The 24,492-nt window shown below is 41.4% G+C and overlaps 1 protein-coding gene across 5 annotated transcripts in view; it reads left to right on the top strand.

The window, feature by feature from the left end:
* The window catches only part of CMTR1 (cap methyltransferase 1), a 29,701-nt gene that overhangs the window by 599 nt on the left and 4,610 nt on the right, over positions 1-24,492 (top strand). For 4 of the 5 annotated variants that reach the window (XM_067293198.1, XM_067293197.1, XM_067293195.1 and 1 more), the window contains exons 2-23: positions 1,609-1,743; positions 5,469-5,611; positions 7,886-8,044; positions 9,453-9,545; positions 10,294-10,365; positions 11,029-11,123; positions 11,228-11,300; positions 11,505-11,703; positions 13,790-13,908; positions 14,161-14,257; positions 15,482-15,614; positions 16,224-16,403; positions 16,827-16,883; positions 17,811-17,868; positions 18,568-18,636; positions 18,811-18,942; positions 19,366-19,488; positions 20,208-20,299; positions 20,799-20,867; positions 22,226-22,273; positions 22,928-23,040; positions 23,592-23,700. In XM_067293198.1, the coding sequence (XP_067149299.1) occupies positions 1,614-1,743; positions 5,469-5,611; positions 7,886-8,044; positions 9,453-9,545; positions 10,294-10,365; positions 11,029-11,123; positions 11,228-11,300; positions 11,505-11,703; positions 13,790-13,908; positions 14,161-14,257; positions 15,482-15,614; positions 16,224-16,403; positions 16,827-16,883; positions 17,811-17,868; positions 18,568-18,636; positions 18,811-18,942; positions 19,366-19,488; positions 20,208-20,299; positions 20,799-20,867; positions 22,226-22,273; positions 22,928-23,040; positions 23,592-23,700 (2,363 nt within the window). In that variant the 5' untranslated portion in view covers positions 1,609-1,613. Of the gene's footprint in view, positions 1-1,015; positions 1,332-1,608; positions 1,744-5,468; positions 5,612-7,885; positions 8,045-9,452; positions 9,546-10,293; positions 10,366-11,028; positions 11,124-11,227; positions 11,301-11,504; positions 11,704-13,789; positions 13,909-14,160; positions 14,258-15,481; positions 15,615-16,223; positions 16,404-16,826; positions 16,884-17,810; positions 17,869-18,567; positions 18,637-18,810; positions 18,943-19,365; positions 19,489-20,207; positions 20,300-20,798; positions 20,868-22,225; positions 22,274-22,927; positions 23,041-23,591; positions 23,701-24,492 lie in introns of those variants that run through there. The other variant, XM_067293196.1, reaches the window with a different exon arrangement.

Here is a 24,492-nt window from a genome sequence, read left to right as displayed (position 1 = left end):
AACAGTGAGTAGCAATAAGGAGGTGCTTCCTTTCAAGAGGAGTTTGGTGAGTCTGAGGGCTTGGTTTTGTTGGCTAGCCCCATTCTACACTGCAGAGAGAGAGTAATGGGTAAGATATACCTTCGGTTTGAATTAAAGCATCAGTTTTTACGGGTTACAGGGCATAGGTGTGTAAGTGTCTGGTGGCTGAATTCAGCTCTGCTTTTTCTAGCTTACGCTGTTCTTAGGAACAGGTGCAAGTCTTGTGGCATTGACTCAAATTGGATGGGGTAATGTCACCTTGCATGTGTGCTGTAGTTTAGCTTTCAGTTAGTTTTGCATGGTTTGAAATCCAGGAGGAAAACAGGGGTACTGATGGAGCATTAGTATGATTGGGAGGGCAGAGATCTTGAGAGGAAGCTAGAAGGGATGAGCTAAGAGTTTGTTAATCAAGCAAGACAACATCTGAGGAGAAATAGAATTGCTGTTTCTTAATACATTGGAGATATTTAGCTTTCTTCTTGCCCTGTTTATTAAGTCAGAGGTCTGTATTTGCACCGAAACAGATAAGCATGAGTTGGCTGTGAATGAACTTTTGGTGGAGGTGAAAAAGATTTCTTAGCCACAGTGCAGTGAAGTTCTGGGATGGTCTTCCAGTCAGTCATAGGGGTAAATAACGGAACTGATTTTAAGATGGAGCTCTATAAGTTTGTGGAAACAATTTTGGTGACAGGGTTAGAATCAGAAACTCAGGGCGCTTTTTCTAGTCCAGCATTCATTTGTAGAATAATAAGTATTGATTGGTTTTTATCACTTGTCACTGATAGCAAGAAAGTTTAGCTAGTGCTCCAGTGATCTATGCCTTTTTATTTTCACTGTTTTCCTGTTTATTGGCACTTCTCTGCAAGCCTTTCCACCTAGGTCCTATTAACTCGTCCTTGAATGTTATTCCTTTCCCTGAATTTATGTAAAATTTATCTGGCACATCCAGAAACTTAATGTCTTGCCAGTGATGTCTGGTGATAAAAACAAACAAACAAACTAATAGAAAACATCAACCAAAACCTCCCCAAGAACCTTGAGTCTTTGTATTTAATAAAGTTCTGCTGTAGAATTAATGTAGAAAAGCTCATTTTGTAATTAATATTTGCAGGGGTAAGGTCAGAGGTGTTGTGATTCTTTTATCAGAAATTGATTCTGCCTTGTGTGTTCCCCATTAGATTGATCTTACTTCTTCTCTTTTTGTGTTTGGATGAAGTGAATCTTTGATTCATTAGTAATAACTGACTATTGTATATTTAAGTTAGGTAAGTGCTGAAACCTTGGTTCTCATCAGCTACCAGTGTTTAATGGTAAGTAGGTTGTAGAAGTGATTTTGAATTCAAGTCATGGGCAATAGGGAAATTTCTATATAGTTTTCCTGTAGACCAACTGTTGAGTAGGTGATCTCAAAAGAATCCAATACAATTACCTAAAGAAAACTTAAGTTGAGAAGCATATCACTGAATAGTCCATAAAATGATCTGTGCCACAGTGCTGCTGGTATGAGACCTGCACCTTACTGTTCAGCAAGCAGGAGAAAGTTGCTTAATGTTTACCAAGTGTGGTGTTTTTTTTTTTTTCTTTCAGTAAAAATGAAGAGAAGGGCAGAGCCAGAGTTTAGCAGCCCACAAAAGAAGCAGAAGAAGAGGATAGAAGATTTGGGATTAACCCTCAGTTCTACTTCAGATGATGAAACTCAATTTAGTAATCATATGACTCAAGGTAAGGTTGGAGGTATTGTGTGTATCACTGCAGGGGATCCAAATAATAGCTAGGAGTTGAACCTGCATCTCCTAAATCCTAATTAAGGGCCTGAGCTTCAAGGGCATACTTTCTCTTTAGGAGAAAAAATGCATTATTTCTGTTCACAAGCTTGAGCTGTGGGTTTTTTGTTTTTTTTTTAAATCTTTTAAAAACTTTTTTGAACTTTTTTTTTCCCCCCTCTAAAGTCTCATGCAGACACTTTAATCTGGGAATTATATGAATTCAGACATAGAAAACAAAACTTGGAGATAGATGATCAAAGACATGGTCCAATATCTGTAAAGATTCTGATTATAAATTAGCCATATCAGTCTTTTCAATCTCAGTGGATTTTTCTGTTTTGGAAGCTTTCACTAGTAAGTAGTTGTGTGTAGTAATAAAACATCATAATCTCCCTTTGTAAGAACAATTCAGTAATATTCCAGTTTTTGCAGATGGGACAAATTCAGGTGTGTACAAAGGGTTGGTTGATTGGGATTCCTAGGTTGTAACACCATCTCTCTTGCTAATTCAATGTGACTTTTCTGTAAGAGTTGTGAGGGCTCACAGGCATTTGATTTCACAAATTAAAAATGGTTTAGAATTAACTACATCGTTTTTCTACCTTTTCTCAAGCTGGGCGTGCTTTCTCACCAGGGGCTTGGAATATGCCAAAGACAGGGAGAGCACCCTCCACAATTGCTACCCCTGTTGAAGGGTGCTATAAACACTCCCAGGATGGCACTTCATGCTGCCTCACGCTCACACCTGTTACTTTTGAGTCTTGGGATTTCCCATGGTAATAAAGTGTTAGCGAGATGCGTTCTGGGCCCAGGATCTTGTGAAAATGGAAGGGGGACAGGCATGGAAGATGAGTGGGTCAGTTTGACTGGGAGTAGGCACAGTGACAGAGAGGGTCTGTCATGTATGCGTCTGGCAAAACTGGAGGTGAATGTGGAAGTTAGAGTTGTAGGGTGTGAGAGTTGGTAGGGAATGCTGTGTGCACTCAGGGCTGGGCTAAAAATTTCAAACCAATATTTGTTTTCCTCTTTTTTCCCCTTATTTGGCCATTTAGTTCAGTTATGGGTCAAAATAGGCTGTGAGTCTTAATGTTTATGAAACAAGTTGATACTGCTCAATGAAAACATTTTGGATAGTGTAAATTCTTTGGTATTATGTTACACTCATTGAGGTTTCAGATGAAAGAATGTAGGTTGGCAAAGAGAAGTGGTTCGAGATCCAATCTCGGTGTTTGCCTAGCATGGCCTAGCAAATGTTAAAAGAAACAAGAATTGTGAGGGGACTTTTTTGAGATTTATGTAGTAGATGTTGTGTTGGGCAGCTCATTGTTTTGTGCCCATGTAGACTCTGCTGCAGCAGTTCAGGTGACTTTGATCGAACTTATTTCAAGTGCCTGCTGTGTATGATATTACATTTTTACCTTGATGGGACCCATTGACTTGATTAACTTCTTCCTCAAACCTTCATCTCCATCAATTTTTTTAAACTAGACTGATATTTAACCTGCTTGAATAAGTCACCATTTGTTGGTAACTGACAAAAATGAGTATGCTAGCTTGTGTTCTGTAAAATCTATCATATATGGTTTTGTTTTTCTATTCAACTGATGTTTGATATTCAAAGCAAGAAGCTAGCCTGTGAGTTATTACTCTGTTTTTCGATAACAGAAATGTTGCAACTCTTTCATTGGTGTATTATATCTCTTTCTCCAGATCTATGTTCTCTTTCTCCCAAATCCATAAGTAATTGCCTCACTAGTCCAGGTGAGAAACTGTCTTCAACAAAAATCCAGAATAACTTTCTGCATTCTCAGTAGTAAAAGTTTAGCAGTTTGTCTCATAAGGTTCTCATGGAAGCAGTTATGGTTGTCACTTAGCTTTGGCAAAGTAATTCTTAAATTGAGTTATGATCTTAGGAGGGTGATCATATTAGTCTATTTAATTGCATTCTAATTACACCATTGTCTGTTACAGCTTTTAAGGGATTTTATCAAGCATGGCCTTTTCCTTCCTTAGCTTTATTTTGTTGCAAGGAGGGAAAAAAAGTGTTAATTAATTAATGGTTTAATATGACTTGTTCCTCCCATTCTTAAAATGTAATAAGACAGGATCAGCCAAAAATCACAGTGGCATAGCATTTATTTTAGTGAATGACTGACTATGTCAAGACTTTTGGATTTGATATTATTTTTTACAATAATAGCTATTCCTTCTGTAGACCTGGCCAAATAATTTCATTCAGCAGTGTTTACAGCAATTGCCTTTGGTTTGATTTGAATCAGACCACAGTTTTTTTTTTTTTTTTTTTTTTTTTTTTTTTTTTTTTAAAAAAAAGGTCCTGGGTTTTAGGCTTCTTGCTTTTCTTTAATACCGCATTCATTTGATTGGGACACTGTAACTTTACCCTGCTTCCTTCATATTACTGAAGATGATACCACACCTGGGTGTATCAGTAGAATCTAGCCAGCTAAGGTACCTGTGCTGCTTGAAGCTGCGGTCCTATGCAGCACACGTGCAGGGTAAAGAATCAGACATTTACTGACCTGCTGTTGTGATAGAAGGAAACCAGAAGCTTTAAGGTTAGCCCTTTCAGAGTAACTTTTGAGAAAGCTTAATAGCATGGTTTTGCTCCAGAATGTAGCAAAGAAGTGGTTATTTACTTAGTGTTTCTAAACTGTATCACTTGGATCATTAGTGGTCCATAGCAGATCCATGTTGCTGTATTAAACCGTTTTCAGTTAAGAGCTTGCCAAAAGGGATGTTGGGGATAGCCAGTTGAGTTTGGGAAACACTGGCTTAGTGTACTGGTAGACCCACAATGTTAATGAGAAATTGGCTGTGTTCTAGTCTGTATCCTTTTACGCTATTTGTAGGTTAAATCTCTGCCTGAGAGACTTACAGGACCAGTACTGCTTATGCAAAATTGGTATCTTCTAATCTTGCCTTTCACTAGGATTTATATGCATCAGTAAACTTCTCTGGAGGTGAAAAACTGTCTCATTTTCCATAGTGAACTTGTGGATCACACTACTGAAGTGGGTAATTGAGTAAAAGTGAAGTTTATGGTGACTAAAAGGTCTTCAATCTTCTCTTCTTTCTGCAGTACTGGCCATTTGGTGCATGTCCGTGTTGCGTGATGTGAATTTGTGGTTAGGTCAGGGAATGTGTTCACTCCTGTAGCTGGGTAGGGAAATGAGGAGAATCCAGTATGACTTACCAAGGCGTCAGTAATTATTGTTATGCTCAGGAGGGAATCTTCATGGACTTTCTCAGCTGCCTGGGATCATTTGAAAGGTCAGACACACTGTAGTGTGCCACGATGACCGTGCTGTGACTTTTTCTGCTGCTGTAGTGGTGTTTGCCAGGCCTTTTGGAGTGTCTGAAATCAGGTGTCTAAAATGCTTGTTACTGGCTGAGAGATCGTATGCATCTCTGAGACAAAGGAGTGTTAACCATTCAGTAGAATAAAGTAGGTAACCAAGTATTGGTTCCAGATGATATTTTATACTGCACCTGCATGCTTCCTGTAACACATCTGAGATATACAGGGTCAGACAGGACACTTTAGTTTGTTGAGAGGATTGAATAAGTCGCACTTCAAAGTTCTTGATGTGGTTACTGAGATGCCTTGCTTCCATTTTCTTTTTATTTTCATATTCACTTCTCCTACTCTTTTATTTTTAGAGTCTTCCAGTAGCAGCAGTGGGTCTGATAGCGAGAGCGATGAAAAAAGACCAGTCTTCAGCAATGAGTTCAAGCAAGATTCTCTCGTGGAGGGTACTTCATCCCGCTACTCTATGTATAACAGTGTCTCCCAAAAGCTCATGGTAGGTCAAAATAATTTTGTATGAGACTATTAAGACCTGATGAGTATGTGAGGGCAAAGTGGAAAAAAACAGTCTGTTTTAAGAGATTTTTCCCTATGTTTACCCTTGAACTTTTCATGCCCATAATGTCTTTCATTAGCAGTTCTGGCTGCAGCAAGGCCAATCAGTCATAATTTATACCTTGTTAATTACTAGCCTGAAACTGCGGTGAATATAACCGTTCCTTATCACAAGGGAGACCTCTGTGCTTATAACTGTATTTTCTATTCAAGTCCAAGTCTGCCTTTCACTGCACATACCTTCTGCACAGAAACTTATTCCTGCTATTCCCAGGCATTTAGAATTTTGGAAGATTCCTATTTCAGTTAATCTTTGAGGTTGATTTAAATGCAACTGTTAACTTGAGCTGTAGTTCTGCTTGTGTTTTGCCCTGCTGTAAAATTGTTAATGAAGTTCTGACTTGTGAAGTTTGTAATGCTTTTTCCAAGTGGGGATGTTTTCTTGAAGGAGGTCATAGAAGCCTCCAGCATAATAACTGTGTTCTTGGCTTTGCCGTGGTTTCAGATTTGCCTTCCAAAGACTGGCATTTAATAATTTAACCTTTTATAGCACCAGACCCTTCTTTCCCCCTGTTTTTGCCTTTGAGAATCAGTGTGACTGAATCAAGTATATTGAAACAAAAAGCGTGAAGACAGAGATTTTTTTCAAAGTGACACAGGATTAACTGGGACATATTGGTGCATCTGGTATCATGTGAATTTTGACTTGCATATACACAGATAGTCCTACATCAAATGGAAGACTTGGCAAATTAATTGTGCTGTGGCTATTAGTGGTGGTAAGTGCGATGTTTTGCTCCCAAAATCTCTTACAAAGTAGATGCTGATTTGGGAAGATTCCTAGTTTGATGCTGTGTGATATGTCCTTTCACCACCAGATTTCCACTTATAGGTGTTACTGTTTATGGGAATTGGGCAACACAGCTTTTCAAAGAGTTGAACTGTTGCTGATCAGCAGGATCATACCTTTATGAAACAGGAACTTTCAGCTCTTGATGAAATTAAAACTCAGCGGGAGCCGGAGGCTGATTTGCTGATTGTTAAGGTGCTCCTTTGTGGGTAAATCCTGCTGCTGATCATTCAGAATCTGTCCACATGCGTTTTCTGGCACCTGGGCTGCAGTTTGCCGATTCTAGCACCAGATTGTCCTTAACATGTAGAGCTGTCTCCAGAGCCAAGCAGGGTATGTGCTTTCAATCACCACAGTGTGGGGACTCTGTATGGCTGAATTCAGAAGGCTTTTGTTTGTACAGCTTCATAGACTTGGGTATAAAGATTGTTCTCAACTCCAGCTGAATCTCTTAGTAGCATTAGGTAAGTAAAAGATGTTCAGAATTCTGTTCTCAGAAAATTAGTGTGTAACAGGCTCAGTGGCTGTCACGCTTGATGTACATCATTTCAAGGTGTGATAACTCAGAAAATTCAGAGCCAGATAGCAAAGGCATTGTTGGAACACTATGTACCTTTGTATAAAACTTGTATAATATTTTTGCATCTCTTCTCATACAGACTGGCAATAAACAATGTCATTGCTGCTTTACACAGGTTAGAATGTACAGATAATTTATTCATCAAAGTGACACTTTTCTAGGTCTTTTGTTTACTTACTGTCTTGTGGATGCATATTGGAAGAAGTGGAATTGACTCTGTTCATGCTCATGTTGTTGTGCTCTTGTTGCTAAGATTTATGAAGAGAAAAGCCTTAAAAAGTTGCAGTTAATGAAGATCTTCCTTTTAAGCTAAGAGATAGGACTGTGTTTCTGGAGCAGTCTTGCATTCCTCCTCTGAATTTTAGGTGAAGTTTTAACTGGTGCTTGCAGATGTCTGTGTATATGTGTGACTACATTTTCATAACAAAAAATATCATCACAACACGAATTTTTTCCTGTGCCAGTATCTTCTCGTTTATGAACAATCCACACTCACTGAACTTGGTGACAAATGGCTCCTGGCTCCTCACTACTTTTCCTTTTGAGCAGGCTGTTCCTGCATTACCGAACCTTTTGTAATGTGTTATCTTTTCAAACATCATTTTCTGGATTTAGTTCTCTCCTTCCTGCCTCAGTGGAGTGAACTTGATATTAAGTCTTGAAAGCTGCAGCTGAGATTAAGAATGTTCAATGCCTTCAAGTCACTTCAGTGTGATGTGTCATTTTCCTTGCTAGTCTTTGACTCCAGCAGTACATAAACTCATGTCCCTTTGCTTTCTTTATAGGCCAAGATGGGCTTTCGTGAAGGAGAAGGTCTGGGAAAATATGGCCAAGGCAGAAAGGATATTGTTGAGGCCTCCAGTCAGAAGGGAAGGAGAGGCTTTGGACTGACCCTCAAAGGGTTTGATGGGGAGCTGAATATTGACTGGCGGGATGAACCGGAGGTAAGTATGTCCTGTTTTGAATCCCTTTTCTGTTGATGTTTTCAGGATTCACTCTCTGGGAATGCTTTTTACTGCTGTGTGATATAACTGGCTGTTGTCAAATGTCTTTGCTGGGTAGATCCAGGTCTCATTTTGTCCCAGAAAAGCACATCAAAACTTGTTTTCGGTCACATGTATTAATGGTCTGGTGCAAAATCAGTCTCAGATTGTTGCTGTGATCTCTGTACAGTTTGTTTCTGTGTTTGTAGGAGTGAATGTGATTGAAGATTGAGATCAAGCTGATTTCTGTTTACCATTTTTATTCTGTATATCAGTGTTTTTCATGCCTCTGTAGGTGTTTTTTTGTTTTGTTTTTGTTTTGTTTTGTTTTTTTAGTATAATTTCTGGCTATGCTTAATAGTTTCAAATAAAATACTGAACTGCTGTATTCCTGCATCTTGTCAAGCTCTTCAACAGGGAAGAAAATTGAGAAATAGAAATGGGTGTCATCAAGAAAGTAAAGCCCAGCTTTGATACTGTTGGTGTGAAATAGCTGGTATGTGTTGTACTTAAAAAAAAAAAAAAAAAAAAAAAAATCCTAGGGATTTAGTCCTCTGAAGAATAAGCCAAAATGTCCCAGCTGACATTAGCCAAGGACAATAATGCTTATCAAGTGAAATACGGTGCACATTATAGTACTTCACCTCCTTTCTTTGAATTGTTTTATTTTCAGCAGTTAAAAATAACATCAGAGGTTATCCACTGAAAGCTAGGAGTTTGAGACCTCTTCTGTTGGCTCTTTGGGTTAGGGCTCATTCTCCAGTGTGTTTCTATAGCTCACAGCACAGTTAAGTGTTCTGTGATTCTTCTTTGTAGATGATGCTACTATAATAGCATTAATAAATACAATTAAATTATAAGGAGAAGGTGAATAGGTGTTAGCAGTCTCTCTTTGTGGAGGAGTGGAGTCACTTTAATATTTATTGCTGTAACAATTCCTTCCCAAGATTGACAAAAGCTGGTTGAAGCCTGAACTAGCAGTGTTGTGAGAGCCTTTCAGCAAGAACTGGGGAGAAAGGACATGTAAAGCATCACTAAGATGTGGGTTTTTCTGGTTTTTTTTGTGTGTTTTTTTTTTCCCCCATCTGTAACTATCTCCTTTGCAATATCTCTAAAATTCACCTTGAGAGTACTAGGCTTTAGCTTTATGCCCTGATTATTTGTAGAACTCTGATCAGAGGAAAGTTATTTCATTTTTTCCCCAAAGAAATTACATGTTACAGGCTAGGAGAGAAAATAGTGGTTGGCCCAGAAGTCATGGTATAAGCCCTTTATGGCAAGATTAAGTGGCAGGCTTTTTGGGAGCACTTAGTTATTATATTTTATTAGCAAAAAATTCTCTCACCTTTCCCATGTCTTGTGTTTGCAGCCCAGTGCCTATGAGGAGGTGGACTGGTGCCGAGGATGCACCACGGAAATCCCTGATGCCCAGGAGCTGAAGGAATGGATGACCGTGGGGAAGGTAATTTTCTAGATCCCAGTACTTACCAGCCTAAGAAGATGCAGGAGTGCTCAGCCTGGAATGGTTGCCTTGTCAAAGAATCATAGAATACTTTAGTCTAGAGGGAACTTCTGGAGGTAACTAGTGCAACCTCCTGCTTAAAGCAGGTCCAGCTGGATCAGGTTTCTCAGGGCCTTGTTTGATTGAGTTTTGTATATCTCCAAAGATGGAGATCTCACAGCCTATCTGGGCATCTGTTTCAGTGTTTGACTACTATCTTGGCAAAAAAAAAAAAAAAAAAATCTATATAGCATATTTTGTTTTGCAGCTTGTGTCCATTGCCTTTTGTCCTATCATTGTGCACCTCTGAGAAGAGCCTAGGTTCATCTTCTCTGTAACCTGCCATTAGGTAGTAGACAACAAGATCTCCCTTTTTGCTTCTCCAGTCTGAACAAACTGTTCTCTCAGTGCTTCTTCATATGTCATGTGCTTCTGCTCCCTCAGCGTCTTGGTGGCCCTTTTGCTGGACTCACTCCAGTATATCAATGTCTGTTTTGTACTGGGGAATCCTAAACTGGATGCAGTATTCCAGATACGGTTTCAAGATGCTGAATAGAGGGGAATAGTCCCTGATCCTGCTCGGTACACTCTTGCTAATATAGCCCAGTATGTGGTTGGCAGGCTTCATCCATCCCTGTGCATGTTGCGTTCTGAAATGACTGATATCATGTGTGCTAAGTGCTGTCTGTGTGTTCTCATTCTGCTCCAGAGGAAGATGGTGATTGAAGATGAAACGGAGTTCTGTGGTGAAGAGCTTTTACGTAATGTCCTGCAGTGCAAGGTGAGTTCCCTTCTCTAGAGAGGAATTTAGACTTTGGGGAAACAAGTGAAATAAATAATTGGAGGGGATTGAGTAATGTACTTAGGTGATTAGTAAGTGCTCAGGACATCCTCTCTCACCTCTGTGCCACTGGTATGACCTAGAATCCTAGTGGTTACTGTTTCTTCTGTGACCTGCTTTGCATCTCAGCATTCAAAGAGATGAATGAAACCAGTGGTCTCCCTTTTTTTAGCCAGTTCAACTGGAAGCCTGAATACTTGAATGAGCTAAGGAACTAAACTTCCTTTCCTTTCTTGTGTGTTCCATCTCCCCTCCTAGATTTGATCATGCCCATATGAATTGCGGTAGAAAGGCAGATAGTGTGTGTGTATGTGTCTGAGAAAACCCTTGGGCTGTGACTGCTTTTTAGGTGGCTAACCAGGCCATCAGGCTGTGGAGCTGTCAGTACAGAATTCTGCAGTATTGCTAAATTCAGTTGAGAGATTAGGTGGTTTAGAAGCCTGGATATTATGTGACTGAAAAACATTCTGTATTATGAAGACCAAACCTAGTATGGAATTAGCTGTCCAAGAAGAGAGAAGTGTGAGGGTAGGAAATGCTCATGCTTAGCTGTCCCTCAAGCCTGTAGCAAACACCAGCTCAGTTTTATTTCTGTTTGTGCAGAGTGTATTTGATGAACTGGATGGAGAAGAAATGCGTCGAGCCCGGACGAGATCTAATCCCTATGAGATGATTCGTGGAGTCTTCTTCCTGAACAGGTTTGCAGAACTTACGGTTGTATAGCCCCATTCCTATTTATGTCCACTTTCAGCCTTGGGAACCAAGGTTGAAACTTAATAGGTCCCTTTTTGTGTGTTCACAGAGCTGCAATGAAGATGGCAAATATGGACCATGTCTTTGACTACATGTTTACAAATCCTAAGGACTTCCATGGGGTGAGGGCTTCTATTTAACTTTTAAACAACAGTGCTCTCTCAGAGAATGGAGAAGATGGGGAGAAAGGAGAGTCCATAGGATATTAGCTGAGAAAGCAGGTGCTTAAAAGAGACAGTCTTGGTGGTGCAGTTGATGGTATATCTGGTTTGACTGATGTGAGCTGTTACTGGGTCAGTAGAATTTCCTCAGCTTCCTTTTTGCAGAGGCCCTTGATAAAGGAGCGAGATGCAGAGCTGCTTTACTTTGCTGACGTGTGTGCTGGCCCCGGGGGCTTCTCTGAGTACGTCCTGTGGAGGCGGAAGTGGCATGCAAAAGGATTTGGCATGACCTTGAAAGGACCAAATGACTTTAAACTAGAGGATTTCTATTCTGCCTCCAGTGAGCTCTTTGAACCTTACTATGGTATGTAGCACGCACGTGAGTGTTGCCTCATATTTTTGCTTGTGCTGCAACCTCTGTATCAGGAGTGGGGCTGGTACTGATACCAGTGTGGGGATCTAAGAAATCTGTTCCTGGAAACCACTTTGCGAGATAGAAGGGGGCTGTTGCCTGAGAAAGGGGTTGAGATTGGCAAGCCTGCAAACTGTCATGTTTCCACAGTTATTTCCAGTTTGCCCTGGGAATGTGTCCCACTGTAATATTTTGTATTTGAGTTACTATTTGAAAATTATAGTATGCTTTAAGGTTGCTTGCTGATACTTCTCCCACTTTACTGCTGTTGGCCTGAAGCATAGTGGGTGAGGTGACTTGCCTAAAGATCTGTGAGCAGAGCCAGAAATAGAAACCTTACTTGCCTGACTCGCAGTCTGCTTCTGTATCAGGTGTCTCTAACTCTGCTTTGATAATTGATTCTGGATTCTTAGTAAAGACCAATAAATCAGATTTGGGCTTGAAGCCATGACTGAATCTCTGTCTTACTGAACTTTTTAATCCAAAGAGGTTTAAACTGACATATTATACCTTGCATTTGTGACAGACTAAGTACATGTAAACAGACAATTACTGCATCTCACCTTATGGATGGTAATTTGCTAAACTTGCTGATATGCCTGAGCCCTCTGTCTGTGTAGCCTGTCTGTAGGAAGGGAAATACAAGAAGGATGGCTAGTCTTCCTGCTTTTTCTTTCAGACTGTGTAAAGGGAAGTCAAGTGTGACTATCTTGCAGAGAAGGCAATAGCCAGCTTGCTTTTCCACTTAGTCACACTTTTATTTTTCCCCATCACTGTTACTCTTGCCAACTGCTGCTTCTGACACCTGGTCGTGAACTCTTAGAGAGTGGTTAGCAGTTGAGGATTAGATCAATTAAAGACGAAGTTCATGACAAGGGCAGCGAGGCAGATAAACACATTGTTCTAGCGGTTGCAGCATTTGGATCTTCATAACTCAATGTAGACTGGTGCTCTTAAGGAGAGAGGAGATACCTGCAGAAATGAATAGCCCAATGATTTTGATGCATTTTCTTGATTCCCTTTCTCTCTCTGTCTATTATGCTATAAAGTCTAGTGAGGCATGTACAAACTTTCTTCCAGCAATGGAAAGGAAGCAGACTGCCTTGATATTTGTGCTGTGAAGAATGGCAACAAATTCTAGCGTCACTTCACTTAGTGACAGGATAATTGATGAGGAATTTAGTTTTCAAAGCACTATCATGCATCCTGATCTCTGCTACTTCCTAGTCATCCAGTTGTTCAGTTAATAGAAGCTGTTGTTGCAGAAGATTTATAGGGACTAATACCCACTAGAGGTTCAGACTTCTCAAAAGTCAGAATTGGTGAGCTCTAGAATACAACTTAGACTAATTTTCTAAAATGCCAACCTGGATGAGTACATACATCTGATTTTAAAGAGCCATATCAGAAAACTGAAATACTCCCTTCATGTACAAACCCTATTTTCCTTTCTCTACTCCCATTATAAACTGGTTTGCATGTGGACAGTTTTTTGTTTTGGGTTTTTTTGGTGCTTTTTTAATTCTAGTTTACACTATGTTTGGAAATAGATCATTATGTTTCTTTGGAATGATGCTAATTCTTAATAGAAGGTTACCAATGCACAATACAAATAATTTTGCTTTGCCTGTAAAATGTGTTACTTACAGGTGAGCTGTGCAATGAGATTGATTCTTACATTTTTAGTAGATTCAGCTCTGTGTCATTCCTACTTGGATGAGAGAATGTTATGTTGTAATGTAGTCAGTTCCTGTCTCGGGGGGGCAGCGAATGATTTGTCATTTGCTGAGGCTACTGTACAACTCATGTAATAACCATGCTCAAAACATGGCTTTGTTTAGCTCTGACCACACAATCTGCATAATTTGCTTAAGTTAACGAACATCTTTGGTGAACAAGAGAATGTGTTAATGCTTAGTCGTTTACCAAGGTCTGTGTAGTTGCAGACTAAATGCCTGTAAATAGATCACCTGTATGTACTAGTCTTTTGTCAGTACTCTGCAAACATGTTAGTAACCGCCTCCTCTTCTCCTCTTAGGAGAAGGAGGGATTGATGGAGATGGAGACATCACCCGCCCAGAGAACATCACTGCTTTCCGGAATTTTGTTTTGGACAATACTGATCGGAAGGGAGTGCATTTCTTAATGGCTGATGGGGTTGGTCCCTTTCTTTTTCTTCCTGCACTAATGACTGAAACTGATACATCTGTCTGTATATAGTAGGCAACTTAACATCAGTCCATACTTACAAAGTGAGATTTATCAATGCTTGCCACTAAAATTCCTGGTGGCAGTGCTTTCTATCTTAAAAAGCAGAAATTGTCATGATTCCATGATGCAGTTGTACAGAATCCTTTGCTTGAGCAACAGATTTGTGGAGATGCTAATCACATCCTATGTGCATTGCAGGGCTTCTCTGTGGAGGGTCAGGAGAATCTGCAAGAAATCCTAAGCAAACAACTGATGCTTTGCCAATTCCTTACAGCACTGTCTGTTGTCCGGACAGGTATGTTTTATCTGTTGATCTTCCTCCTTCTTTAAGGCATGGGTGGCTTTGCAGATGGATGCTTTAGAATTTTATTAACATGCCATGAAGTCCCCTCTGCTGTGAGGGTGAGTTGCACAGAATTTAGTAAGTGTGTTCCCATTCATCCCGAGATGGTTATCACAAAGTTCAGAGAAAAGAAAAAATAAGATTATTTATGTCTGTTTTAATTACAAACATGAGGTAAAATACATTAGTTTAAAGTTCTTTTGATGTGTTATGTTTTGTAGTTGTCTTGGACTAAGGTCGCTGGTACAATGACTGGACAGTAAATCTGAGCTTATGGTTTCAGCTAAACCAGCTGCTTCCTGAATATTTCAGCGGGCTGTTTGGAACAGGCAGCGATGTTTATGCAATTCATCCTTCCTTTTAACTTGTGGCTTTTCTCCCTTGAATCTTTCATCTCTAGGCTCAGAACAAGATGATGTCTCCTGTTGTCCTAGTTGTACTACTTCTGCTGCCAAATGATGGACACAACAGCTGTATCTGCTTTTGATGGCTCCTCTCTTGTGCTGAATTTAGTTAGCATTTGGCACTGAGGCACAAGAGCAGAAGAGAAAAAAATCTCATCAAGTTATTGTTTACCTTGTGCTATGCTCAAAAGTATCTGAGGCAGTGATCTGCTTAGCAGTAGCATCTCAAAGTTGATATGGTAAAGGGAGCCACCTTCTGTAAGTCTTTCCTCTTTGGGTAGACACAGCCCTCTTTTCCCTTAGGGAAATTGGAAGCCTTGTCTATAGACGGAGGGCATAGACACTTTCTCTCTAGATGACAAATTATTTTGCTTAGATAAAAATTGTTGGTTTTTCTCTTCCATCCTGAAGCTTCTCATTGGACAGATCAGAGCTCTTCTTCTGTCAGGGCTTTTGCTTAGCATGCTGCTCTGCCATACTGCACAGTTTGGTCTCATTGGGGAGGGCAGAAGGGTTGCTCTTGAGACAGTAAGTGGACTGATTTGATCCTGGTCAGGGAACTACTTTTCTCTTTACTGCAGAAATATGGAGAAGACGGTTCATGCAGCCCCACTGATCCACTTTATGAAAGTGTTTTAGATACTGTTTAATTGTACTGTACAAAAACTTTTTTTTTTCCCCCCATTTCTGAGGGAAAGTTGTTGAGGTGCCTGGTATATCCCTGTTTCCTCATAATCTGCTGGTGTTGATGTGCTTCCTCTCTTCACTCCAGGAGGACATTTTGTCTGCAAAACCTTTGACCTCTTTACCCCATTCAGTGTGGGGCTTGTTTATCTGCTGTACTGCTGCTTTGAGCGAGTTTGTATCTTTAAACCTGTGACGAGCCGTCCTGCGAACTCAGAGAGGTGAGACTGTAGAGCATGAGGGATTACTAAAGAAACCCTGTTGTTTTTGTTTTTGTTTTATACAGTGATAGTTGGATTTGGGTAAGTTTAGTGGAAACTCTGTGACCTCACTCATTTCCTCTTGGAGGAGGAAACATTTTAGATGTTTAGCAAATGATGGCGGTTCACAAGGTAAAGAAGATATTCACCAGATTATCATGGTCTTTTCCTGCCTCTGCTGACTTCCTTCTGGGGGAAAAGCAATGGACCTGAATATGTAACAAATCATGTTTTGCATGAAACAACTAAGTTTTCAGAGAAGCTAGAGCATGTTATGTATGTTATTGTACCTCTTTTTATTGTTGAGTTTAGCTGAGTTGATTTACTACTTCACTTTAGGAAGATCTGTTGGGTTTTTGAATAGGGTTGAGTTTCCTAGTCTTTTCAGAGAGTAGAAAATGATGTATAAGGATTTTGTGATAGGTGAGACTACCCCTTACTGGGGGAACCCAGGGGCAAAGAATTTCTGGGATTTGGGAAACCAAAGCTACCCTAACAGTCGGAGTGTGGCAGGAAAGTTGGCTGTGTAGCAGGACTGAACCCACATGATCTTTCTGACTTGCTCCACAGGTATGTGATATGCAAAGGATTAAAGCTAGGGATTGATGATGTGCGGGACTACCTTTTCATGGTGAACATCAGACTCAACCAGCTGCGCAACTCAGACGTGGATGTAAATCTTGTTGTCCCGGTGAACGTGATCAAAGGCGACCAGGATTTCTATGATTACATTGTTCACTCTAATGAAAAGTGAGTGTCTGTGGGCAAGTAGGGCCACTGGCTGTAGCAGGTCAGCCAACATGGCTTTCACTTATAGCTGTTTACGCTCTTGGAGGTACTCATTGATTGCTGCTAGATGGCCCTGGTTTTGCTCTCTGAGAGGCTTGCAGAGCAGAGCCTGACCCTCTGCAGAGAGAAATGCTTTATACTGTAGTGACTGGTTGGCCTCTGAGTGCTGTCCTCTTGTACAGAATGGAAAGGAGGCTATTGCCTAGTTCTTTAGTATGGCCTTCCAGTCACTTTGATTAATACTGGGCCACGATGATCCAATACTGCTTTGAGGATCAGTCAGACCTCCTCCTGGTGCCCCAACACTGTTCCTTGTTTTGAACAGTAAAGCAATCTTGGTGGTGATTAGCTTGTTGCCTGACTGAAAATTGTCCTCTCTTTCAGCCACTGCAAAGTTCAGATCAAGGCACTAGCCAAAATTCGTGCCTTTGTTCAAGACACGTGAGTATATTCCTCTGACTTTGGGTGAGGATTGAGTTAACCTGCTATAAATGAATTGCTTTGTCCTTCTTTATGTGCTTTTGATTTGAGCAGGTACTTGACTTGGTGTTTGGAGCCAGGAAAATGAATAGTGCTTTTAAGTAGGTCAGTTTGTCTCTGTCTGAGTTGCTCCCTGAAATATGTGGGTAGCTGAAGGGATCTTGAAAGTTGATGGTCTAGTACCACCTTTGCTGAGAAGGCTTGTGTGGATTGCATGCTTTCCAGTTACCAAAAGGGGGCCTGCTTCTTTGCGGGAATCTGAGCAGAAAAGCAACTCCTGGCTGGTATTCTCAATTCTACTCTAACCATCTAAGTTAGGTGTGTTTCATAGCTCGTCATTTTCCAGGGGCAATTCAGAGCATCTAAGTTACGTACCAGGAGTTACCTAAGTCATTGCAATATATAGGCATTTTCCTAGCATGACTTACTGTTCAGGTGTCATTCAGAGAGAATATGTAGTAGAAAACTGAATGAGCCTGGGAGCCAGGAGTCCTATCTAAGAGTTAATCCTAACACTGAGACCATTCTGTGTGAGCCTTTCAGCAAAGACTTCATTGTTATTTGTAAATAGGGCTATGTACCCAGCTTCCAAGCTCTTGGAGATTAAAGTAAGTTCATACTAATACATCACTTTGTGAAGACATTGATGTCTCCATAGTACATTCCTGAGATAGAGGAGTGGCCGCTAATCGGTAGCACAAACCATGAAACAAAGCTAGACTCGGGGTGGGGAAACATCCTCTTTTGAATATAACCTGTTGAGGAACACTGCATGTGTCTGGCCAAGCCAGAAACTCTAAGATGCAGACTGGGTAGGGCTGGGATATGTTAACGCTGCAAGACCAAAGAGGTTTCACCATTTTAACTGTGTGCTGGCTTTCTCTCAAGGACGCTGATTGAGCCACGACAGGCTGAAATCCGAAAGGAGTGTCTCCAGCTATGGGGGGTAAGTAGGCTGCTAAGCAGGGAGGTTGTGAAGGTATCCTTGCTATGGTGAAATAAGGAAGGAGCTGGGGTACAGATAGGAATTTCTAGCCAGGGGTTTGATATGTTTAATGTTGTCCTTTGGAAAAATCAGAGATCACTTGAAGTTGTTCAAGTAAGTAAACATCATGTTGCTTACAGGTTATGTAAATGGCTTAAGTGAGCAGCCTTCTGATTATTCTGTTGTACTGCAGTTGAGGATATTTTATCGTACACACAGTGAACTCAGCAGCTAGTAGCTTCGTGGGTCTGCAGTTTTTCATTTCTCAGCCTTTGACTGCAGTGAGATCATATAGCAGTCAGTCTCATGGGCTAATTTTATGTCTTGGATGAAAGAGTATTTCATCACTATGGAGGTGCTGTTTCAATTAGTACATGTTTTCTTCACATAGCATGTGACACTTTCCAAAACACGCATGGAATCAAATATTTAACCTGAACCCTTTTGAAATTGCCTGTTGTTTCCTGTGACATGGTATAACTGTATTATGTTTGCAGTATGTGTTAGGCCTTTCCTTTGCCAGGTGAGCCTTCCAACACCTGGAGTCCTAAGAACAGGAGTTTCAGGGGGCAGAAGGCACTACTGCCTTGTAGTGAAACCAGAAAAGTTCCTATGAACATGTAAAACTTATTGTCAATCCTTTGGATGTTTTTTTTCCAGATTCCTGATCAGGCCCGTGTTGCTCCCTCTTCTTCAGATCCCAAGTCCAAGTTCTTTGAGCTGATCCAGGTGAGACCTTACCCAGAAGCTTGTTCTGAATCCTTTCATACAAATAGACCTTTCCCCTCTAGCAATTAAGAGATGAAGAAGTTAGACCTGTATTACCAGTTTATGTAGAAATTCCATTTACCTACTTGTTAATGGACTGTGTCTAACTTGCCTCTCTCATACTTTGCTCTTCAGGGCACAGATATTGATATCTTCAGTTACAAACCTACTCCTCTCAATTCCAGTACACTGGAAAAGATCCGCCAAGTGTTAGATTACCGGTGTATGGTGTCTGGAAGTGAACAGAAGTTCCTCTTGGGGCTAGGGGTAAGTACTGAGAACAGTCAGACTTTACACCGGGGAGTTTTGCTGGTTCATTTCAATGCTATTATTCTGCCTTGCAGATCCATCCCATCACTGCTTTTCACACTAATTAACCCTGTTTTTCTAATCCCAGCCTACAGGGAAAGCTGTATGCTCACTAGTATCTCTAATTGTCTTTACTGTCCTTTTAAAAATTCTCTATTTCTGGTTCTGGGTATGAAAAGTCACTGACAGATTAGAATCAGGGTTTCGTTCCTTTGCTGTAGAGATTAAGGCTCTTCCTTAAAACTTCCCACAAAGAAACTACCTCTGACAGCCTAGGACAAGAAAATTCTGCTCTAGGTTTAATTTTAAATTTGTAGGTCTCTCCTCCTCCACTCTCCCCATCAGGCCTTGGCTGAATCTGACTCTGCCTTCTGCACACAGAAATCACAGATCTACACCTGGGATGGTCGCCAGTCAGATCGCTGGACAAAGCTGGACTTGAAAACTGAGCTGCCACGAGATACCCTTCTCTCTGTGGAGATTGTTCATGAACTGAAAGGAGAGGTAGGAAGTTATTCTCTGCTTTGCCAAGGGTCTGAAAATATAATTAACACTTTCACTCATTCTCTATAGGGTACTGCAGAATAAATGTTCCATCTGTGCAGGTGCAACACTTGTGTGTGATTTTTAGAGAAACTATTTTGGATTAAGTTCCCTTCTTTCTATCTAGGGCTATAGAAGATGATCTTTTAACAACATTTCGAAACCCCCCCCCCCCCTTTGGAGATGACTTGCTTTTGTCCTAAGTGCAGCAAGAGATGGCATTGTTACCAAGAGTTAATGTGTTCTCTGACTTTTTGGGTGCATAACTGCTAGGTAGTGATTATAGGCTTTAGGAAAAGATCCTGGAGTGTAAGGCATTGCTGCCAGAGTGTTTACTGTCCTCTGGCACCTCAGGTGAGGATGCTGCACTGCATTGAGTTTTGCGCTGTGATACCTGATGAGGCACTTGGGCCAGAGAGCTGGTGATAGCACCTTCAGGCAATTGTGGCCCTGCCTTCTTTCCCTTCCCTGAGCTGGAACTGTGTAGATGAACTATAACGGTTCTTGGAGGATGACATGTTACTGTACCACAGGCTGCAGGGAATTTGCTGTACTTCTAATATCTGAAGAGGTGCTTTCTTGCTAGAGGAGAATGATGTGCTGACAAAAAATGGACTACAAAGCAAAGCTGAAATAGCAACAGACAGTCTGAGCAGTAAGTCTCTGTATTGCTCTCCTAGGGGAAAGCTCAGAGAAAAATCAGTGCCATCCACATCCTGGATGTCTTGGTGCTGAATGGCAATGATGTTCGAAAGCAGCACTTCAACCAGAGGTATGTAGGCTCTGGAGAAGCTTCTTTCTTGTGGAGCTTCTGTACCTTCTCTGTGTATCAGGGCAGGTCTAGTTCCCTGGGGTCTGGGGTGAGCCAGGCAGAGTCTGGGTGAACTGATCATCCTGGGAATATGAATGAACACAGCTGGTGACTGGCTGAGGAGAAGGGAGGAGCCCCTGTCTTTCCTTTCTCAGTGGCATGATGTCTCTGCCAGTCCTGCTTTCCTGCTGGTGCGTGAATGTAATGTGTTCAGCAGCACATGGTTTTGCGGAGGAGCTATGGAAACCTATTTTTACTGAATAATAGCCATTTTCACTGGGCACTGCACTGGGAGGGCAGGGTGAGAAAGGTGTTGTTCAATACCCTTTTGGTTCCTGGTGGAGTCAGTCTATCTGCACGTATGAGGGTGTCTTATCAGTTGTTTTGCTGGATCCAGTACCTCCCTATTGTGCCCAAAAGTCTAGATAAACTGCAGGATTCTCTTTTCATTTTGGTTCAGGATTCAACTTGCGGAGAAGTTTGTCAAAGCTGTTTCTAAACCTAGCCGGCCAGATATGAACCCCATTCGGTGAGTGACTCCTCTTTTCCTCAGTTGAACTTCATAACAGAATGATGAATTTCAGCCTCTTCACTGGGAAGAGGCTAAAGGCCCTTTAGAAAGCCGAGATAAGGTTTATAGAAGAGGAGTTGTCCCCTCCTTTCAGATATCAGGCAGTCATGCCTTCATCATAGGTGCAGTGGCTGGTGCCGATCTCAAATGAATGCTATAGTAGGTCTAACACTCAGTTGGCTTAATCGCTGTTAGTAGATAAATGAAATGTTCCCCAGCGCTTGCAATCTCCAAAGGGTTAATCTGAGGAGAAGGCTTTAGTTATAATCCCAAGAAAGTTCCTGACAAGAGGCTTCAGCTTTGGTTGCCTTCTGACTTTCCATCTTGTTAATTTTGCTATGGTGGAGCATCAGAGCATTGTTGTGGTGGATATCACATAGATATTGCTTACAAAACAATTTTTGTCTCAGAAGGCTATCAGTCTAGCTAGAAGTGCTGTGATACTGTGAAATAAGCTGGAGGGAGGGGAAGTGGAACCACTGCTTAATGGCTTAATTATAGATCATGAGTAGGATCTCAACCTCAAGACAGACAGTCACAGCACTTGGAGTCAAAAGCGTTGGGGAGGGCCAAAGGGGAACTGAGAAAGAGGGCTGTAGAAATGGTTACAGAGGGGCCTCTTGCTGCTCTTCTGTTCAAACTGTGCCTTGGAAGCCTGGTGCTCGTAGGTGTGTGTGGGAAATAGGTGGTTGGCATGTCTGGTCAGAGGCAGTGCTTCTGAAATTTTCTGATTATCTTTGTGTGTCTCAGAACAATAAAAATAAAAGCAGATTGACATTGTCATAGAATGATGATTCCAACTTATCTTTCATGATTTAAAAAAAATAAAGCTGTGTTTTTATACCCCAGGGTTACTAATGAGTTTGAGGTGTCCCTGAGGATAATCACAGCAAAGATTAGGCTGTTTAGTTTTACTGCAAGGCCAGCATGCCAAAGCCAGAACTGTATCTCCTGTCTGGGGCTGGTATTGGTGGATTTACTTTGTGAGAAAGCAAAAGTGATTGGCTTTCATTGTTATTCATCTGTATGCTTAGCCTGAGGTAAAAATACATAGCTGCTTTAGCAGTGAGGACATTTGTATACTGCCTACAGCAACCCAGCTGTGAGTGTGCAGGTGTCAGGTTTTCTGAAAGGAAGAAAGCCAGGAGAAACAAGGCACTGGGGCATAAGACTGAGGAGGAAGGTGAATCTTAGTCAAGCTTGACCACCTTATGCTGTACAAAATGTATTGTTTGGCTGCTCCCAGTAGCTGGGAGAGAAAAAGAGGACAATTCAGACTTTTTAACCATGCTTCATCATGCTTTTGCTTTCTCCAGAGTGAAGGAAGTTTACAGATTGGAGGAGATGGAGAAGATTTTTGTGAGGTAAGTGACCAGCGCAAGGGAGACACTTCAGGGCGTATTGAAGACATCAGCCACCATGTGTGGCAGCACAGGAGTGGGAGGGATGTGCTTGTCTGCTTGCAAATCCCTGGGGGAAGAGCTCTTGCAGCTGATAGCTGCTGTTTCTGGGGTGTTGGTTATTCAGAGAACCATCCTGCTGAATTCTAATGCACAGATGTGACCAGTGTGCTTAACAGTAGTAGGAGCAGCATCTTTTTTAGCTCTTGTCACCGGGGATCCTTTGCCTTTTCCCTTGATGTGTGAGAGAAGAAAGCTTCACTTGAGTTTGTGTGCAGAAGTGCCAGTGGCTTGAAAGATTAAGAGTTTTCACCTGAAATGGCAGCCCCATTTGGATTAAGTATGGTAAATCATCATAGATCCTTCATTCCAGCACTTGACTTGCTGCCTGTTTATATGGAGATTTCTGGCTGGTTTTTCTAGACGTGGGGGTGAGGCAAGAGACTGAGTTCTCCAGAGATGTGATGATTTGTCCTGTCACGTGCGGTGCTGTCAGTTTTCCCTGTGACATTCTGGAGAGGGTGTGCAGGTGCATTTTGTGTGCAAGAGGACAGTGAAGGAAGAAACAAGAGATACTGCATTTGGCAATCTCTATCACTGTCTTTTCTCAACGTTCAGGTTAGAGATGAAAGTCATCAAGAGTTCAGGGGGAATACCCCGGCTATCCTACACGGGCCGAGATGACCGGCACTTTGTGCCCACGGGACTCTACATTGTACGGACAGTGAATGGTAGGAAGAGAGAGTCCCCTGCTCTCATTTTCCTTTTCTCCTTATCTTCAAGTGAAAAGTAGTGACCAGGCTTGCTCTTGTTGTAACTTGATAAAAATTAATGGGAGTATTCCAGTAGTTAGAGACTGGTTACATCTGTTTGAAATGAGAGTAGCTTGGATTGGGATAAGATTTAGGTTTTTTTGTGATAAGATTTTCTGTTGTGGTTTGATTAGTTACTGTGTGGGGAGTTCCATTTGTTTACATGACTGATGACTTTTTTTTTTTGAGTTCATATTCTTTCACCAAGAAGGTATTTTCCAAAGTAATAGTACATGGAAATATCCTGCTTAGAATGTCCATTTTTAAATGCAGGGAGTAGGGAACTTTCTCAGTGAATAGAGAACAACTTGCACAACAGGTTCTTTGTTGGGGAGGGAAGGGAAAGGTAGTAAGGGAGGGATCGTAATATATTCTTACAGATTGCTGCTCCCTGCTCTCACTATACGCGTTTATGTTGTGCTTTTTCCCCCATTCCATTTTCTGTCTTGTTCCTGTGTTTTTTCCCCGAGATCCCTGGACAATGGCATACAGCAAAAAATCCAGGAGAAAATTCTTCTTCAACAAGATAACCAAGAATTCAACATACGATCTCCCTTCTGAATCTATTGCACCCTTTCAGTGAGTACGAGCCTCAGTATTTGCCAGAGCTGAGGCTATGGAAGGATACTGCACAAGGGTTCATGCATCCCATGTATACTGCCTTGTTCTCTCTAACAGGCCAGTGCTTAGGTCTTAAGGTAGTAGTGTCAAGTGGTGAAAAAGTCCTGACTGTTGGTGCTTCTCTAGACCTTGTTTCTGGGGACTGAGAAGGGGGTCCAGGCTGCCTGTGCTCTGTTCTTACAGTCAATTGTAGTGCAAGCACAGCTTGGTCACCAGCAGGGTGTGCTGCAGAAGCTGGTATCTTCACGTTTTAGGACACTGTTGATCTGTGGTGGATTTTGCCATTGATTGCTATGAATAACACACCTTCTCGCAACTTCCATTTCCCTTTTAATTTCCCTGTCTGCAGCAAGTTATTGAACCTCTCTGCATCCACAGAAATGGAAGTTGAGTCCAGCAACTGTAAAGTATCTTAAGATCCTTGGTTGGAAGTTGCTAATTTAAAAGCAAATCCCAGTTCATTTAGGCTGGGCTCTGGAGCAAGTTATAGCTAGCTGGGAGTTGTTTAATGAGAAAGTGAGAAAAAAGTAGCAGCAGCTCCTTGGGAGAGGATGGAAATGGGTTGTCATTAGACAGTCATTAACGCTGTGGCTGCTGAAACTAGTCTGTATCTATTGTGTGCTAGGCCAAGGCCACCTAAGGACAGCAAATTCTGAGTCTGTTTGGCAGCTCAGGGCTTGTGGGTGGAGACGCTCTGGACACCTTGCCTCAGGTGGTCTCCAAAGATTTTCCCCCCTTTCCTTCCCTCCC

The sequence above is a fragment of the Apteryx mantelli genome, chromosome 3, assembly GCF_036417845.1.
Source record: "Apteryx mantelli isolate bAptMan1 chromosome 3, bAptMan1.hap1, whole genome shotgun sequence".
Lineage (NCBI taxonomy): Eukaryota > Metazoa > Chordata > Aves > Apterygiformes > Apterygidae > Apteryx > Apteryx mantelli.
The sequence above is the reverse complement of the archived record's forward strand: the minus strand, read 5'-3'. Positions and strand labels throughout refer to the sequence as shown.